Source organism: Ranitomeya variabilis, chromosome 5 (genome assembly GCF_051348905.1).
Source record: "Ranitomeya variabilis isolate aRanVar5 chromosome 5, aRanVar5.hap1, whole genome shotgun sequence".
Lineage (NCBI taxonomy): Eukaryota > Metazoa > Chordata > Amphibia > Anura > Dendrobatidae > Ranitomeya > Ranitomeya variabilis.
Genome location: NC_135236.1, coordinates 91532394 through 91552238, shown reverse-complemented (window position 1 = coordinate 91552238; position 19845 = coordinate 91532394). Strand labels below are relative to the sequence as shown.

The 19845-nt window shown below is 43.3% G+C and overlaps 1 protein-coding gene across 2 annotated transcripts in view; it reads left to right on the top strand.

Moving 5' to 3' along the window:
- The first annotated feature begins 332 nt into the window (after positions 1–332).
- Positions 333–19845, top strand: part of PROM2 (prominin 2) — a 141739-nt gene continuing 122226 nt past the window's right edge. For both annotated transcript variants that reach the window (XM_077262949.1, XM_077262951.1), the window contains exons 1-3: positions 333–668; positions 9726–9775; positions 12214–12404. In XM_077262949.1, the coding sequence (XP_077119064.1) occupies positions 416–668; positions 9726–9775; positions 12214–12404 (494 nt within the window). In that variant the 5' untranslated portion in view covers positions 333–415. The remainder of the gene's footprint in view (positions 669–9725; positions 9776–12213; positions 12405–19845) is intronic.

Below are 19845 nucleotides of genomic sequence, written 5' to 3'. Positions count from 1 at the left end.
CCCTTATTTTTGCAACGAAGGCTCTCCATGAATCTATTAATTCACTTGTCCCACCACTTGATGATCCATATCCAAGAATGCAGAAAATATAGGGACTTTTGTTTGTGGCCAGTGATAATAATTAGGCATCAGACTCACCTGTTCATTCCCAGGTATTTGTGACTCACAGGAGGATGTACCTTGGATGCTCTTGCAAAATACTGGCACTGTCCCAACACAAATAAACAGGTACATCAGGTTCATCGAAACACATGCTTGTACACTTTCTGCAGTCCCAGGAGTGGCTGCTCCTCAGCTACTGAGCAATCTCAGCCAGAGACAGATGTGTTGGATGCTACAGAGGAAGAAGAAGACCCGAGGAGTCTGAGGAATGAAATCTCTGAACTCCGGCTGGTGATACTGACACTTTTAGAAGATGGCATCCTTGGATTTCAGGATCGTCTGTTTGCACGTCTTGTACTGGTTAATCTGTCTCCAGCTCCTCAGTATGGGGTCAGTGACTCCCCAGACGTGCAAGTTAGTCAATGACTCTGGGGTTCTAGAGTTTGACATATTGGAAAAAAATAATAATATTTCCATAATTAAGCAAGACTCTGGTGGAATGGCCCCACTCTATAGGATGCAAAGGTTGTTTCTGAATGCTGTTCAGCCAAACGGCTTCCCAAAAGGTAGGACAACTGAAAACCTGATTGATTATAATGGATGGGTACAAAGAAGTAATAGGTCTCCTGAAATGTAGAAATAGTGAATACATGGTAGCACAGGTCAGGGGTGTGCAACTATTTCATTGTCTACAACAAGGATTCCAACCTGTAGCTCGGGAGCCACTGAATTGTGGCTCACTGCTGCCTGCCAGCTTGGTGCATTTGCTCCAAGTCTAGCAAACAGGTATGAAGAGCACATTTCAAAATGATGGATGTTATGAGTAGCCCTGCGCCTATAGGCGCCTTAGGGGTTTAGAGAAAATGTAAGTATGGTACGCTGGTGACAGGATGATACTACCTGTCAGAGTAGGTGTTTGAAGCTGGATGTGACAGTGTGTTGGGAGTGCTTGATGGGAGTATTCTGAATGGGGGTATTGTGGCAACCCCTGGATCTTGGTATACTGCTTCAGGTGATTTCTGTGGGAAAGCTTTGGCTATCATTATACTCGTAATAAAGGCTTTGGGTGCCACTACTGTGAGGGGCGCAGGAGCTGGATGTGGTTTGTGACCCTTCCAGAAGTGAATGTGGCTTGTGACCCTCTCTCAGAGCTGAATGCGGCTATTGCGCACACATGTCAGCTGTAGAAAACAGCTGACATGTCGCGACTTTGATGTGGGCTCAGCGCCGGAGCCCACATGAAAAGAGGAGACATGACATGCGCTGTACTAGTATGGCGCATGTCGTGAAGGGGTTAATAGTGTAATTCCCATCTAGGATCCATCTAGGCTCCTTACATTGTGTATGCCTCTGGAGCCATGGAGACTCTGGAGCTCTGAAGATAGTAATTTCTTATGTCTTGCCTAGTGATGTACAAGTGCTTCTCACTAAATTAGAATAGCATCAAAAAATTAATTTATTTCAGTTCTTCAATACAAAAAGTGAATCTCATATTATATAGAGTCATTACAAACAAAGTGATCTATTTCAAGTATTTATTTCTGTTAATGTTGATGATTATGGCTTACAGCCAATGAAAACCCAAAAGTCATTATCTCAGTAAATTACAAATACTTTGTAACAAAAGCTTGAAAAATGATTTTAAAATCTGAAATGTTGGCTGCGGAAATGTGTTCAGTAAATGCACTCAATACTTGTCCAAGGCTCCTTTTGCATTAATTACTGAATCAATGTGAAGTAGCATGGAGACAATCAGCCTGTGGCACTGCTGAGGTGTTATGGAAGCCCAGGTTGCTTTGATAGCAGCCTTCAGCTCGTCTGCATTGTTGGGTCTGGTGTCTCTCATCTTCCTCCTGACAAGACCCCATAGATTCTCTATGAGGTTACGGTCAGGTGAGATTGCTGGCCAATCAAGCACAGTGATACTGTTGTTTTTAAACCAGGTATTGGTATTTTTGGCAGTGTGGACAGGTGCCAAGTCCTGCTGGAGAATCAAATTTCCATCTCCAAAAAGCTTGTCGGCAGAGGGAAGCATGAAGTGCTCTAAAATTTCCTGGTAGAAGGCTGCACTGACTTTGGTCTTGATAAAACACAGTGGACCTACACCAGCAGATGACATTGCTCCCCAAACCATCACTGATTGTGGAAACTTCACACTAGGCCTCAAGCCGCTTGGATTGTGGCCTCTCCACTCCTCCTCCAGACTCTGGGACCTTGATTTCCAAACGAAATGCAAAATCTACTTTCATCTGAAAATAACATCTTGGATCACTGAGCAACAATCCAGTTCTTTTTCTCCTTGGCCCAGATAAGACGCTTCTGGCGTTGTCTATTGGCCATGAGTGGCTTGACACAAAGAATGCGACACTTGTAGCCCATGTCCCGGACAAGTCTGTGTGTGGTGGCTCTTGAAGCAGTGACTCCAGCAGCAGTCCACTCCTTGTGAATCTCCCCCCAAATATTTGAATGGCCTTTTCCTAACAATTCTTTCAAGACTGTGGTTATCCCAGTTGCTTGTGCACCTTTTTCTACCACACTTTTTCTTCCACTCAACTTTCATTAATATGCTTGGATACAGCAATAATCCCCATGATTGTGGAGCCTACTGAAACAGAATAAGGGGCCTTTTTAAATGCTTAGGAAGCCTATGCAGGTGTTTTGGGTTAATTATTCTAAATTACTGAGATAATGACTTTTGGGTTTTCATTGGCTGTAAGCCATAATCATCAACATTGACAGAAAAAACACTTGAAATAGATCACTTTGTTGTAATGACTCTATATAATATATGGGATTCACTTTTGTATTGAAGAACTGAAATACATTAACTTTTTGATGATATTCTAATTTAGTGAGATGCAGTTGTATGAATGAAGTCAATTACAGGATGTCAAGTGGGCTATGCCATAAACTTATAAATCAGTGTCTTAGGTTGTTGTCCATTACGACAGAGATACAGTGAGTACGGAAAGTATTCAGACCCCTTTTCTCATTAATGTACACTCTGCACCCCTTCTTGACTGAAAAAGTTCAGAAATGTAATAATTTTTGCAACTTTATTAAAAAAAGAAAAACTGAAATATCACATGACCATAAGTATTCAGACCCTTTGCTCGATTACTCCATGGCTCAGCACCACCCTACATCTCCTCCCTCATCTTAATCTACCACCCTACCCATGCCCTCCGTTCTGCTAATGACCTCAGGTTAGAATCCTCAATAATCAGAACCTCCCACTCCTGTCTCCAAGACTTTTCATATGCTGCGCCAATTCTTTGGAATGCACTACCCAGGTTAATACGATTAATCCACACAGTTTTAAGCGTGCCCTAAAAACACATTTGTTCAGACTGGCCTACCGTCTCAATGCATTTACCTAACTATCTCTGTGTTGCCCATTCAAAATTTTTACCATAACCAGGTTCCTCGCATCATGTTCTCACTTGCTTTATGCATTTAATAGCCCTCTGTGTCTGTACTGTTACATACTTAGGCCAATAACCGGTTCATGCAGCATTACATGAACACCCGATTCTTACACTATGGCTGGTCAGAACAACTAAAGCAATTGTTACCATCCACCTCCCGTGTCTCCCCTTTTCCTCATAGATTGCAAGCTTGCGTGCAGGGCCCTCATTCGTCTTGGTATTTGTTTTGATCTATGTGTTTATTGTTATGCTGTAATCTCTATTGTATGTACAAGTCCCCTCTAAAATGTAAAATGCTGCGGAATATGTTGCCGCTATAGAAATAAAATGATGATTATTATTATTATTATTTGCTCAGTATTGAGTAGAAGCACCCTTTTGACCTAGTACAGCCATGAGTCTTCTTGCAAATGATGCAACAAGTTTTTCACACCTGGATTTGGGGATCCTCTGCCATTCTTCCTAGCAGATCCTCTCCAATTCCGTCAGGTTGGATGGTGAACGTTGGTGGACAGCTATTTTCACATCTCTCCAAAAATGCTCAATTGGGCTTAGGTCAGGGCTCTGGCTGGACCAGTCAAGAATGGTCACAGAGTTGTTTTGAAGCCACTCCTTTGTTATTTTAGCTGTGTGCTTAGGGTCATTGTCTTGTTGGAAGATGAACCTTCGGCCAAGTCTGAGATCCAGAGCACTCTGGAAGAGGTTTTCATCCAGGATATCTCTGTACTTGGCTGCATTCATGTTTCCTTCAATGACAGCGAGTTATCCTGTCACTGCAGCTTAAAAACACCCCCATAGCATGATGCTGCCACCACCATGTTTCACTCTTGGGATTGTATTGGGCAGGTGATGAGCAGTGCCTGGTTTTCTCCACACATAATGCTTAGAATTATCACCAAAAATGTCTATCTTCGTCTCAACAGACCAGAGAATCTTATTTCTCATAGTCTGGGAGTCCTTCATGTGTTTTTTAGCAAACTCTATGCGGGCTTTCATATGTCTTGCACTGAGTTGAGGCTTCTGTCAGGCCACTCTGCCATAAAGGCCTGACTGGTGGAGGGCAGCAATGATAGTTGACTTTGTGGAACTTTCTCCCGTCTCCCTGCTGCATCTCTGGAGCTCAGCCACAGTGATCTTGGGGTTCTTCTTTACCTCTCTCACAAAGGCTCTTCTCCCACGATTGCTCAGTTTGGCTCGACGGCAAGGTCTAGGAAGACTTCTGGGGGTCCCAAGCTTCTTCCATTTAAGGATTATGGAGGCCACTGTGCTCTTACGAACATTGAGTACTGCAGACATTCTATTGTAACCTTGGCAAGATCTGTGTCTTGCCACAATTCTGTCTCTGAGCTCCTTGGCCAGTTCCTTTGACCTCATGATTCTCACTTGGTCTGACATGCACTGTGAGCTGTGAGGTCTTATATAGACAGGTGTGCGCCTTTCCAAATCAAGTCCTATCAGTTTAATTAAACACAGCTGGACTCCAATGAAGGAGTAGAACCATCTTAAGGAGGATCACAAGGAAATGGACAGCATGTGACTTAAATATGCGTGTCTGAGCAAATGGTCTAAATACTTATGACCATGTGATATTTAAGTTTTTCTGTTTTATTAAATTTGCAAAAATGTCTCCTTTTCTGTTTTTTTCAGTCAAGATGGGGTGCAGAGTGTACATTAATGTAAAAAAAATTGAACTTTTTTAATTTACCAAATGGCTGCAATGAAACAATGAGTGAAAAATTTAAAGGGGTCTGAATACTTTCTGTACCCACTGTACATGCTTTCAGGTTACATGAACACAGTACAATCCAGGATATGTCGACTATTGTTACAAACATTTGTCAAGATCCTTAATATAACAAAAGGAGTAACCCCAAAACCAGACATGCTAATATTATATGACTCTAGATGGGTATCTTATTAAAAATGTACTCAAAATCACTATATAGGAAAAAAGTCATCAGAAAATGACCTATTGTCAAAATCAGGATTTCATGTTACATTTATTTATTATATATGGTATTTGTATTTATTTTTCTATACCATTATATACTGTATATACAATGCAGAAAACAGTAAATTTTCACAACTGATTTATCCACTAATTCTAAAACAGAACTGGCACTGTACAGATGACTTTTCACTTTTCATCGCAACAGGATTACAATGACAGATAACATGTAGACAATACAGGATCCACCATTCACAATAGGTGATATCACAGCTCACCTCCTCCTCCTTCTTTTACAATGACTTTTGCCCAGATGAGATTGTGCCTAGAAAAATCTCCTATGAAAGTCAGAGTCAGAGTCATTTTATTTCTGCCTATGTCCATGTAGCTGCTGAAAAGAACAGGAAGTATGAGCCCAATATTAGGGCTAGTGGCCAATGTGAAAATTGCAAGATTTCTACTATTTGTTTACATACCGGTCACATGGAAAATAAAAAAAAAATTAACAAAGATTTCTGCATTAGCTTGCAGTAGTCTAATTGAGTATTCATCATTGAATATTCATTAGCGTGTTTCCTGTACACAACAGGGCTTAGTTGTTTGTTTTTCTGTTCACCATACTGGCTCCATGAGCTAAAGACAGTAAGGACCTATTCACATGATTATGTCAGTAGATCAGATATCACTCGGACTGAACAGTGACACATTAAAGTCATTCAACCAATTCATGTAAGCACCATGAACTATTTTGATCTGATTTTCAGTCTACTTCAGGGGTGGGCAATTAATTTCCCCGAGGGTGCACATGATAGACCATGTCTGTTGTGGATGTCGAACCTATAGTTTGAAATTAATTCTGCTCAATATTAATACTACAATTCATACAAAATATTTCTAATTAATATGTTATCACTTAATATTGAGCAGAATTAAGTATGATGACAACCCCCTATATACTGTATGAGCCCACATACAGCTCCCTATATCACATAAGGGCCCACACACAGCCCATGTATACAGAATGTGCTCCCTCATAGCCTGCTATATACAGTATGAGCCCCCAAATAGCCTTCTATATACAATATGAGCCCCTACGTAGCCTCTAATACACAGTAAGAATCCCACATAGCCTCCTATATACAGTATGAGCCCCCATGTAACCTCCTGCGGAGACACGAGGGTCAGTAGCTGCTCTCGTCTGCTTACCTGGCTGTCTATAGAAAAACCACATGGACCAGGGCTCATTTGAACAATGCCTCATGTCTTTAGACCTACTGAATAATAGGCATGGCATGATTAAGAATACATTTTGTGTTGTCACATTCCTCCCCCTTCTTAATTAGCCACAGAGACTGCTGGATCCTGTAGTGGGTCGCTGTTGACGGGGCTGCCAGACGTGATAGGCTTCCAATCATCGTTCTCCACTTGTCGTGGACAGTCCATCGGCATGTCTTTCAGCACAGGCACAAATGTAAGAGTTTCACCTTCATGAGAATGAAGCTTTGTTTCCAGTTTCCTCAAAGCATATTCCATGTATTTCTTGAGAATAAACTCCACAATCTCCTTTCCATCTGTCTCTACATCAGCATAGCAGATAGCTCAAGCTTCTCTTATATGATCTTTCAGATCCTGCCAACTCCCCAATTGGGGAAGGCCTGAGACAAGGACTCTGTATTCCGTTCGCTGGGACAGGGGTATGTTCTTCCTGCAGGGTCCTTTATATCTTCACCCTGATCCCCGGTTTGACCTGGGAAACTCTACACATAATCGACGAGAACCAAACTCATACCTATTGCATCCAAACATGGCATCCTCCGCATCTCGCCAAGCCTGGAAGCTGATGAAGGTGAATGGTGTGGCACCACTTTCCCTGTGATTCTTTAGCTAAATGGTATGGATCTGCCCATACTGATGAAAAAACTCCAGCTTCTTCTCCCATACATTGGTCAGTAAATTGCCCACATAAATGTACCCATTCCCGAGTGCTAACCCCCAGCCCGGGAAATGGCAACTTGTCGGCCTGGTAAATGGTGTTCTGGCTGGACAATATCTGAGCTGACCAGGGGGATGGAAGACCCAGTGATCTGACTTCCATGGGACTGGATTTCACTGACCTGGATGTGGCGATGGAGGTGGGCTTGGGTACGGTGGTCAATCTCTCATATAGTGTAGACAGGGTATATCACTTAATCCACTGCTGGTGTACCCCAGGGGCAGCATCCCTCAGACCCTGATGGCTCATCTTGGCAGACGTTGTCCAACTGGGCCAGCAGATGGGCTCCAGGCATGATGCCCTGGCCCTGTAGATAGCCTTTGGCCATGTGTCCAAGTTGCCTGCATGTATAGCAACACCATAGGTTTTGCAAATCTCATGTGTCCTGTTTGTAAACCTTTGTCCTTTAGGGTTTATGTTGGGTAGTGGGATAATCCTGCTTAAATGGCTGGTGGCTACTTGAATGCTTTGTTGAGGGGTCTCCCGGGATTGGTGGGCATATTGGGCCTCCAGTGGTGTCAGTTGACTGTAAACTCTTCAACTAATCGGGTTGCTTGTTCTGGGGTGTCAGGCTTCCGGTCAATTACCCATGCTCATATATCTGGAGCCATTTTCTCCATAAATTGCTCAAGTTGATCACATCCCAGAGGACAACAGCAGAGTGGACAGCCCAATCATCAAGCCATCGATTGCAGTGTCATCAAAGTTGACTGCCAAACTGTACATAGGAGGCCCCCTGGCAAGACAAAGTCCAGAACATGGTGCAACAGGGTGTCCTTAATAGTCCAATGGTCCAGTCAGTCCTGAAGCCCAAGTGACCGGGCAGCATCCTGTGCTCTGTTAGTGAAGCTAGTTCACAGGCATTTGGCCCAATCAGCTGTTGGGCACCTGATGCATCAGCATCAGGATCTCAAGCTTTGCAGATGTTCCTCAACCTCTGTATTGTACTCATTAAACACTGGCACCTCTCTGTAGCAGAGATGATTTCCTTGGTAGTGGACTGTCATAGAGGTAGGGTCCGGCATTGGCTGTAGGGGTACTGGAACTGATTCCATAACACATAACTGATTCCTCTGCACGCTTCAGGCTCCAGGTCCCAATGAGATCAATAATTCATGGATTCTGACTGCTTGGGACTGGGTATTTGATTCAAGACTACCGCTACATCCTTGCTTTGGCAAGCAGTTCAATTACTCTTGGTCAACCAATTGACCAACCAAAAGTACCAATTCCAGGATCAAATCTGAAATAGTATCAGTGGCCCGGTGTTCGATTTGTCAGAGCTGGCACAGCTCCTGTAGTTGCCATTTCCTGTTGAGGCTAGATATCTACTCCGTTACTCTTTTCAAGGCAGTGCTGGTGGGCTAGAACATGGTGATGTCCAAAACCTGCTGTGTATGTCTCACCTATGGTCTGCAGGGTCTGTTTATCTGCCTCCCTGATTGCGGAGCCCTTGGACGGTGTCTATGAACACCAGACTCCTGTAGCTTTCCCGGATTAGCCTGGCTAAGTAGTATCCCACAGCTGCCACCAAGTGTGTAGACACGAGGGTCAGTGGGTTCTCTCTTCCTCTGACCTGGCTGTATTTAGAAAGACCGCATGAACCAGGGCTCATATGAAAAATGGCTCATGTCTCTTGACCTACTGAGTAATACATCTGGCATAATTAAGAATAAAGTCTGTGTTGCCACACCTCCTATATACAGTATAAGCCCCCAAGTAGCCTCATATATACAGTATGAGACCCGATGTAGCCTGAAATCATGTCATCTTGTCTGCTGTCTCACACTCTAGTGGAAGAAGGGGCCGACGGTCCCTCCTTCACCAAAGTATTCACAGCTGTCTGCATCCAAAGTATATGGAGAGTGGTGATAGCAAGCGGCGGATAGACGGTGGTGGAGGGGAGGGTGAGGCCCAAGACAGCCAAAGGTCTGAAAAAGTGGCCAAAAGGCCCCAACCTGATGTCCCCCACTGTCCATTCGCCACTCGCTATCACATTGCCCAGGTCTAGTCTACCCCATTCCTATCAAAAGATCTGTGAAAAACTGAGAGTACCCGGGTACAAAACTGATTCAACTCAGTTGCAAAATCACCCATTTTTTGCTTCCATTGTTCTGGCACAGCCTTAGAATATCAATCACATCAATAATTTGTGACAAACTAAGCTCTGCTACATCAATATCTTATATCAATTGGAAGCTTATGATTTTTTTATATTTATTCCATTGATAATTGTTGTGATTTTATATTTTAGAATTACTCCGTTCACTTTTCAGAAATTCCTCAACTCTGGAAGCTTCTCAGGTAAGTAAACCATTGGGTAACTCGACAAATTGATTACAATAAACTCCAGAAAACCGGTGGGAATTGTATTTGAAATTTTACCCCAGGTCAAAGCTAGAGAATATTTCAATTTCTAGCACATGTACACAGATGCATAAAAGATGTAAATTCCAGGAAAGAATGTTTGCATTCAGATATTCACCGACTAAAGGTTCCTATTAAATGACAGTAAGCAGAGATGTTGAAAACTGTGGGAATTGCCAAAAACTAATTACAGAAAGTATTACACAACCATCACCATATCAGTATGTGGCCAAAACATATGCTGAATACATGTTAGCAGAAACATAAATTATCTAAATGATCATATCGACTGACATTTCTCTTGTTCGAGACTTATGAAGTTATTGAAGGTGGATTTATTATTGAATTTAATAGTAGCTGTATGATGGGCTGTTCAGTTAGCTCCCTCTAGGGGTGGCTGCAGGCATCCAGAATTTTATTTAAAGAGGACCTCTCCCCAGATTAGATGTGGTCACCAGGTTTTATTTTTATTTGTAATTCTTAAATTTAGTACTCATTTTTCCGGTCTTTTCAAGCGGGTGTGGCTCACTGGGTAGCAAATCCTAAAGACATTCTCTCTGAGAATCCTTTGACGACCACCCCATTGTGAAGACCAGAAAATTTGTCACTAAATAAAAAGGCCCATATGTCTGGAGCTGTATGGTGGATTTACTGTATATACACTCACTGGCCACTTTATTAGGTACACCTGTCCAACTTCTTGTTAACACTTAATTTCTAATCAGCCAATCACATGGCGGCAACTCAGTGCATTTAGGCATGTAGACATGGTCAAGACAATCTCCTGCAGTTCAAACCGAGCATCAGTATGGGGAAGAAAGGTGATTTGAGTGCCTTTGAACGTGGCATGGTTGTTGGTGCCAGAAGGGCTGGTCTGAGTATTTCAGAAACTGCTGATCTACTGGGATTTTCACGCACAACCATCTCTAGGGTTTACAGAGAATGGTCCAAAAAAGAAAAAAAATCCAGTGAGCGGCAGTTCTGTGGGCGGAAATGCCTTGTTGATGCCAGAGGTCAGAGGAGAATGGGCAGACTGGTTCGAGCTGATAGAAAGGCAACAGTGACTCAAATCGCCACCCGTTACAACCAAGGTAGGCCTAAGAGCATCTCTGAACGCACAGTGCGTCGAACTTTGAGGCAGATGGGCTACAGCAGCAGAAGACCACACCGGGTACCACTCCTTTCAGCTAAGAACAGGAAACTGAGGCTACAATTTGCACAAGCTCATCGAAATTGGACAGTAGAAGATTGGAAAAATGTTGCTTGGTCTGATGAGTCTCGATTTCTGCTGCGACATTCGGATGGTAGGGTCAGAATTTGGCGTAAACAACATGAAATCTTTGGGATGTGGTGGAACGGGAGATTCGCATCAGGGATGTGCAGCCGACAAATCTGCGGCAACTGTGTGATGCCATCATGTCAATATGGACCAAAATCTCTGAGGAATGCTTCCAGCACCTTGTTGAATCTATGCCACGAAGAATTGAGGCAGTTCTGAAGGCAAAAGGGGTCCAACCCGTTACTAGCATGGTGTACCTAATAAAGTGGCCAGTGAGTGTATATATATATATAAATATATATACCATACTCATTGGAGAAGTGGGAATGAAGTAAGAGCAAAAACTGTCCAATTTTGACCTGGTAACAGGTCCTCTTTAAAGAGATAGTCTCTGCTCACAAAGCAATGCCATATTGCTAGAACTTTTGATCAGTTTTGTCTGTGTGGTTCTGACCTGTGTTCCCTTGTGAAGGGGAGTCTGGCTCTTGTTGGTGATCTTGATCGCTTGGATCCGCTCACCAAAAAGAACCATCTCTTTTGGATCCTAAATGGATCACTATTATATATGTTCACTACAGGTGAGTACCCATATAAGATGAAATTATGGCAGGAGAATTCACGGCCATCCATGTTTTAAGTGGGTTTCGACCACCAAACTCAGTAATTTTACGCTCAGTGAGAATACAGAGAATTTATTTTTTCTTACTGGGTTGCCAGGTCTGTCGTTCCCAAAAGGAAGGGCTCTTTGTCTTAGATTGGTCCAGAATGGCCCATCACGAGTGTTCCCCTGTATAAAAAGGCCTCCTCTAGCTGGCTAGTGGTCACCCCCCTCACCAATCATGAAGCAATGCCATATTCACGTAATAAGATGGTAATACCGTTTTCTCTCTTTGGACTTCTTTGTCTAGAGGAATTGCATTGCTCTTGCACTATATTGTGAGGAATTGGCCCAAGGGTCATGGAAGGGGAGACAAATGCTGCAAAATCGTGGCCAGAACAAAGTTGAGCTTTATGTATTATATACTATGAAATTGATTATTATTCTGTTTTTTTATTCTTCATTGTCACTAATATGTTGATTTGTTTTTCATTGCAGATTGTGAAGTATGAAGCGGGCTATGTGACATGTGCCGTCATCACCATCCTTTTCTTCATTTTCATGCTTGTGTTTGGGTTAACATTCTGCATATTCCAATATCGTGGAAGAACGGTCCTACCGTGTGAAGGAGGTGTCTGCCGGCCGACCCCCGTATTCGTTCTTCTTCTGTGCACTTTCTGCTTATTGTTGTAAGTTATCTATTATTTAATGTCCTAAATAGATAAATTATGGTAGCCCATAGCTGATGGACCAGAGCAGTGTAAATCCCTCTAATACCTGCTAAATCCATGGAGCTTCTTCTGATTAGTAGACTCCTGTGCCATCATGCATTCGTCACACTATAACAGAATGACGCCATGAGGCCTACTAATAAGAAGAGGTGCTGGAAATGCAGGGGGTTCTCAGTGGTCTCAGATAATCACCACAGGCGCTGGACTGGGGTTGTGTGAATTTCCATATATAAGGTCATTTCACATACATCATAAATTCTACTTATATCGCTATATGATTGGTTTAGGCTTGCTTATGACTAAGTGCAAAATGTAAAGCGTTACATAATACATTAATCTCTGCTACATCTGTAGATATGACACCATCCAGCAATTGCTGCTTACCTTGACCATGAGGTAAATATCACATGCAATGACAATAGTAGTGTGCTCCATCTCTTTGGCATCCCGTTTTGTGTAGTGTTATAACTAGAGTTGAGTGAATATGTTTGGAATCGGTCGCCGAATCTGAATTTGCCATATTTGTGCCATATTGTTAACCTATTCGTGCCAAATTTATGTTTGATGATTGGGTCCACACATATTTGTTAATTTCTACTCCCATTGACTCCAATGACATTCGGCTGTCTTCAGCGAATAATGCAAAAACAATATTCGTCGCCGATCAGAACCGAATTTTAAAAAATTAGCTCAACTCTAGTTATAACTTGATACGATCGATAACCATCATACAGTAGCTTACTTCTTTCTGGAATTATCAAGTATAAATCAATTCAGCTTTGGTTGGGAAATCCAATAAACCCGATAGATTTAAAAAGATTTTACTAGTCCTGCTGTGTACAGAGTAGCCATAGGTATCCTCAATATTACACGTACCCAGCAAAAGTCATCACCAAGAGACAATAAGAGACTTGGACCATTATATCACGAGGCTGTGAGGTCCTCGTTATAATAATCACATCATTAGTATGGCATTAGATTGTAAGCTCTTGAGAACAAGGATTATTGTGTTAAAAGGAACCTGTCATCAGAATATTATACCCCAAACTAATGGCATGTACAGTACAGACCAAAAGTTTGGACACACCTTCTCATTTAAAGATTTTTCTGTATTTTCATGACTATGAAAATTGTAAATTCACACTCAAGGCTGAACTATGAATTAACACATGTGGAATTATATACTTAACAAAAAAGTGTGAAACAGCTGAAATTATGTCTTATATTCTAGGTTCTTTAAAGTAGCCACCTTTTGCTTTGATGGCTGCTTTGCACACTCTTGGCATTCTCTTGATGAGTTTCAAGAGGTAGTCACCGGAAATGGTCTTCCAACAATCTTGAAGGAGTTCCCAGAGATGCTTAGCACTTGTTGGCCCTTTTGCCTTCACTCTGCGGTCCAGCTCACCCCAAACCATCTCGATTGGGTTCAGGTCTGGTGACTGTGGAGACCAGGTCATCTGGCGTAGCACCCCATCACTCTCCATCTTGGTCAAATAGCCCTTACACAGCCTGGAGGTGTGTTTGGGGTCATTGTCCTGTTGAAAAATAAATGATGGTCCAAGTAAACTCAAACCGGATGGAATAGCATGCCGCTGCAAGATGCTGTGGTAGCCATGCTGGTTCAGTATGCCTTCAATTTTGAATAAATCCCCAACAGTGTCACCAGCAAAGCACCCCCACACCATCACACCTCCTTCTCCATGCTTCACAGTGGGAACCAGGCATGTAGAGTCCATCGGTTCACCTTTTCTGCTTCGCACAAAGACACAGTGGTTGGAACCAAAGATCTCAAATTTGGACTCATCAGACAAAAGCACAGATTACCACTGGTCTAATATCCATTCCTTGTGCTCTTTAGCCCAAACAGGTCTCTTCTGCTTGTTGCCTGTCCTTAGCAGTGGTTTCCTAGCAGCTATTTTACCATGAAGGCCTGCTGCACAAAGTCTCCTCTTAACAGTTGTTGTAGAGATGTGTCTGCTGCTAGAACTCTGTGTGGCATTGACCTGGTCTCTAATCTGAGCAGCTGTTAACCTGCGATTTCTGAGGCTGGTCACTCGGATAAACTTATCCTCAGAAGCAGAGGTGACTCTTGGTCTTCCTTTCCTTGGGCTGTCCTCATGTGAGTCAATTTCTTTGTAGCGCTTGATGGTTTTTGCAACTGCACTTGGGGACACTTTCAAAGTTTTCCCAATTTTTCGACTGACTGACCTTCATTTCTTAAAGTAATGATGGCCACTTGTTTTTCTTAACTTAGCTGCTTTTTTCTTGCCATAATACAAATTCTAAGAGTCTATTCAGTAGGACTATCAGCTGTGTTTCCACCAGACTTCTGCACAATACAACTGATGGTCCCAACCCCACTTATAAGGCAAGAAATCCCACTTATTAAACCTGACAGGGCACACCTGTGAAGTGAAAAGCATTTCCGGTGACTACCTCTTGAAGCTCATCAAGAGAATGCCAAGAGTGTGTAAAGCAGTCATCAAAGCAAAAGGTGGCTACTTTGAAGAACCTAGAATATAAGACATAATTTCAGTTGTTTCACACTTTTTTGTTAAGTATATAATTCCACATGTGTTAATTCATAGTTTTGATGCCTTCAGTGTGAATTTACAATTATCATAGTCATGAAAATACAGAAAAATCTTTAAATGAGAAGGTGTGTCCAAACTTTTGGTCTGTACTGTACGTACATATGTATGTATATAAAGGTGCTTTCATGCTGAGTAAATCCTTATATTTCTTGCAGAAATCCGTTTTTCTGTTTTAGAGAAATCAATAGTGGAAATTGTATGCTAAAGAAATGCAAGTGCAGTGGGTGGGACAAAGCACTTACTGCTCTCCTGCCCCTATCCCTATTCCCTGCCCACTGACTGCCTCCTGTCTTTGACTGACAGCTTATTCTCATTTCAGTGACCTCGCAAGTGGCGTCAGTGCCTGCACAGTAAGGTTCTCATGGATCTCGGTCTGGAAAGGCAGGTCACAGAGACAAGAGTGGTCTGTCAGTCAGAGACTGTCAGTGGGCGGGAAATAGGGAGAGAGACAGAAAAGCTGTAAGTGCAGTGTCCCACCGTACTGCACTTGGAAAAGAAAAGTAAGGATTTATACAGAATTAACTCAACTTCTTCTACATTCCATCAGTTTGGGGTGTGAAATCCTTCTTCTACATTCCATCAGTTTGGGGTGTGAAATCCTGATGACAGGTTTCCCTTAATACTGAATTTCATTAGCATTCCAATCTAATGTGTGGTAAACTCATACTGTCAGCTGCCATACACCACCATTTATTTCTTCCTTTTGACATCATACTTCAAGAAACAGGAGCATCTCACGAATAGCATGTGTCTCTGTGCGCTATGCCAGAAATCTTACACCAGTCCTCGACTAGTGTAAGATTTCTGGCGTAAGTAATGCCGCAGCTCGTTATGAATTAAACGAGCTGTGGTATCACGCCCCCACCGTGCTCCCTTCATGCCCCAGCTCCACACAGCTCTATCTACACTCACCGGCCACTTTATTAGGTACACCTGTCCAACTTCTTGTTAACACTTAATTTCTAATCAGCCAATCACATGGCGGCAACTCAGTGCATTTAGGCATGTAGACATGGTCAAGACAATCTCCTGCAGTTCAAACCGAGCATCAGTATGGGGAAGAAAGGTGATTTGAGTGCCTTTGAACGTGGCATGGTTGTTGGTGCCAGAAGGGCTGGTCTGAGTATTTCAGAAACTGCTGATCTAGTGGGATTTTCACGCACAACCATCTCTAGGGTTTACAGAGAATGGTCCGAAAAAGAAAAAAAATCCAGTGAGCGGCAGTTCTGTGGGCGGAAATGCCTTGTTGATGCCAGAGGTCAGAGGAGAATGGGCAGACTGGTTCGAGCTGATAGAAAGGCAACAGTGACTCAAATCGCCACCCGTCACAACCAAGGTAGGCCTAAGAGCATCTCTGAACGCACAGTGCGTCGAACTTTGAGGCAGATGGGCTACAGCAGCAGAAGACCACACCGGGTACCACTCCTTTCAGCTAAGAACAGGAAACTGAGGCTACAATTTGTACAAGCTCATCGAAATTGGACAGTAGAAGATTGGAAAAACGTTGCTTGGTCTGATGAGTCTCGATTTCTGCTGCGACATTCGGATGGTAGGGTCAGAATTTGGCGTAAACAACATGAAAGCATGGATCCATCCTGCCTTGTATGGAGCATCTTTGGGATGTGCAGCCGACAAATCTGCGGCAACTGTGTGATGCCATCATTTCAATATGGACCAAAATCTCTGAGGAATGCTTCCAGCACCTTGTTGAATCTATGCCACGAAGAATTGAGGCAGTTCTGAAGGCAAAAGGGGGTCCAACCCGTTACTAGCATGGTGTACCTAATAAAGTGGCCGGTGAGTGTACTTTGGTGTAGCTTTGAGAAATTGGCATTGAATCGCTAAAAGCCGCAACTTGGGGTTGGCCAAATATTGCCACTTTTCAAAAGCAATTTACTCCAGAATTTTAGAAAAATTGATTTGATGAATCAGGGCCTATGTGTAAGAAATTATATTAGAAAAATATAATAATCTGTGTTGACTTATTCAAATCCCACTTCTCCACTGGTCCCTGTTGGTTTTGTATTGATGACATCACCTACATCACTTACATGACTGTTGTAGCCAATGACTGGCCTCAGTGGTGATGCTGGCATGTATAGCATGTGACTACTGAGGCCAGTAATTGGCTGCAGTGGTCACGTGAATGATAGACATGATGTCTTTACCACAGGGACCGCAACAGTAGTTTCACATGGCATGGGATTGAATAAATTCATAAATAATGCTTACTTTATTATTTTAGTCTACAGATTTAGATAAACCATAAGCCTCAGGTTTAATAATCCCAACCTGGACCCAGGTCGAGTCTTACCTCTAGCCGCTATGCACCAGCTCTGGGGCACCTATCAACCAACTTGGCCAATGTCGAGCACCATTAATCACGGGTCCCCTTTAATCCCTTCCGCGTGATTATTTAAACACCCGTTCACTTGAATCCACCCAGGGGGTCCAGGACCTCTTGAAATCCCCCCTCTCATTATGCCATTCATCAACACCACCAATTTTGAGGACCCCCCCATGCCCCACTGTCATGACATATATATATCATTCATTTTTTAATAAAGAAAAATATCCCCATCACTCTAAGTCGCCGTGATCCCAATTTTCCACAAAACTTGATAAAAAATACAACAAATATGCCCGTGAAACATCAGAGCCAAATAAGGGAGGGTGGGTGGTTGCTTCTTGTCACTGCAAGGGGTATCTAATATGATTGCCTCACTTAAAATGGCTGACCCTTTTATACTGTTGCCCCATAACCCCACCTCTGACACCTCCTCCCCCAAGACCTAAGTCCAGCACCATCTACTTTCAAATGCAGTGGGTACGGAAAGTATTCAGACCCCTTTAAATTTTTCACTCTTTGTTTCATTGCAGCCATTTGGTAAATTCAAAAAAGTTCATTTTTTTCACATTAATGTACACTCTCCACCCCATCTTGACTGGAAAAAAAACAGAAAGGTAGAAATTTTTGCAAATTTATTAAAAAGAAAAACTGAAATATCACATGGTAATAAGTATTCAGACCCTTTGCTCAGACTCTCATATTTAAGTCACATGCTGTCCATTTCCTTGTGATCCTCCTTGAGATGGTTCTATTCCTTCATTGGAGTCCACATGTGTTTAAACTGATAAGACTTGATTTGGAAAGGCACACACCTGTCTATATAAGACCTCACAGCTCACAGTGCATGTCAGACCAAATGAGACTCATGAGGTCAAATAAACTGGCCAAGGAGCTCACAGACAGAATAGTGGCAAGGCACAGATCTGGCCAAGGTTGCAACAGAATTTCTGCAGTACTCAAGGTTCCTAAGAGCACAGTGGCCTCCATAAACCTTAAATGAAAGAAGTTTGGGACCACCAGAAGTCTTCCTAGACCTGGCCGTCCAGCCAAACTGAGCAATCGTGGGAGAAGAGCCTTGGTGAGAGAGGTAAAGAAGAACCCCAAGACCACTGTGGCTGAGCTCCAGAGATGCAGTAGGGAGATGGGAGAAAGTTCCACAAAGTCAACTATCACTGCAGCCTTCCACCAGTTGGGCCTTTATGGCAGAGTGGCCTCTCCTCAGTGCAAGACATATGAAAGCCCACATAAAGTTTGCTATAAAACACACGAAGGACTCCCAGACTATGAGAAATAAGATTCTCTGGTCTGATGAGACGAAGATAGACCTTTTTGGTGATAATTCTAAGCAGCATGTGTGGAGAAAACCAGGCACTGCTCATCACCTGCTCAATACAATCCCAACAGTGAAACATGGTGGTGGCATCATCATGCTATGGGGATGTTTTTCAGCTGCAGGGACAGGACGACTGGTTGTCATTGAAGGAAACATGAATGCGGCCAAGTATAGAGATATCCTGGATTAAAACCTCTTCCAGAGTGCTCTGGAACTCAGACTTGGCCAAAGGTTCACCTTCCAACAAGACAATGACCCTAAGCACACAGCTAAAATAACAAAGGTATGGCTTTAGAACAACTCTGTGACCATTCTTGACTGGCCCAGCCAGAGCCCTGACCTAAACCCAATTGAACATCTCTGGAGAGACCTGATAATGGCTGTCCACCAACTGTGAGGCAGTGACTCGTGCCACAGGTAGGGGTCGCTGTGTGTTCTCCCCAGGTTGTGCATGGAGACGTATGACGTCCATAGGTGTGCAGGGCAGTCACCGGCGTAGCGGTGACTGCAATGCAGGTTAAATGTAATAATCTCCCCAGGATGTGCACAGAGGCGTTTGAAGGCCATAGGTGTGCATGGCAGTCACGGGTGTAGCGGTGGCTTCAAGGCAGACTAGAGATAATGAAATGTGTGTGTTGAAACTGACTGAAGTATGTTAGTGGTGCAGCCCATTTCATTTCTGGTCCAGGTTTTCAATGTGGCAGGAAGCCACAGGTTTGTTTGTTAAAAGCCCTGTAGTATGGGGTATGGGTGTGTCAGGTGTCAGGTGTGTGTCAGTGTCAGTCTTGTGTGTGCTGGTGTGCAGAGCAGAGGCCTGCAGAGCACTGGCTGAGTGCATGGAGGCACAGGCCAGCGGAGCCAGCACCCAGGACAGCTGAATAGTCTGACACCCGCAGCATATACAGTGATGCAAGTCGTCCATGGTACTGGTCTCGGATGTGGACAGCCCTGTGCCCAGAGGTGGATGTCCTGTGCCCGAAAGAGGACTGGCATGGGTAACGATTGCAAACAGGTGGATATGGTGCCCGGCTGCTATCCAGAGGATATCCTGGGCTGTGTACGGCTGTGTGACTAGAGAGACTATGATGCAGGACACCCATGGGAACTAGTCAGAGGAGGGCT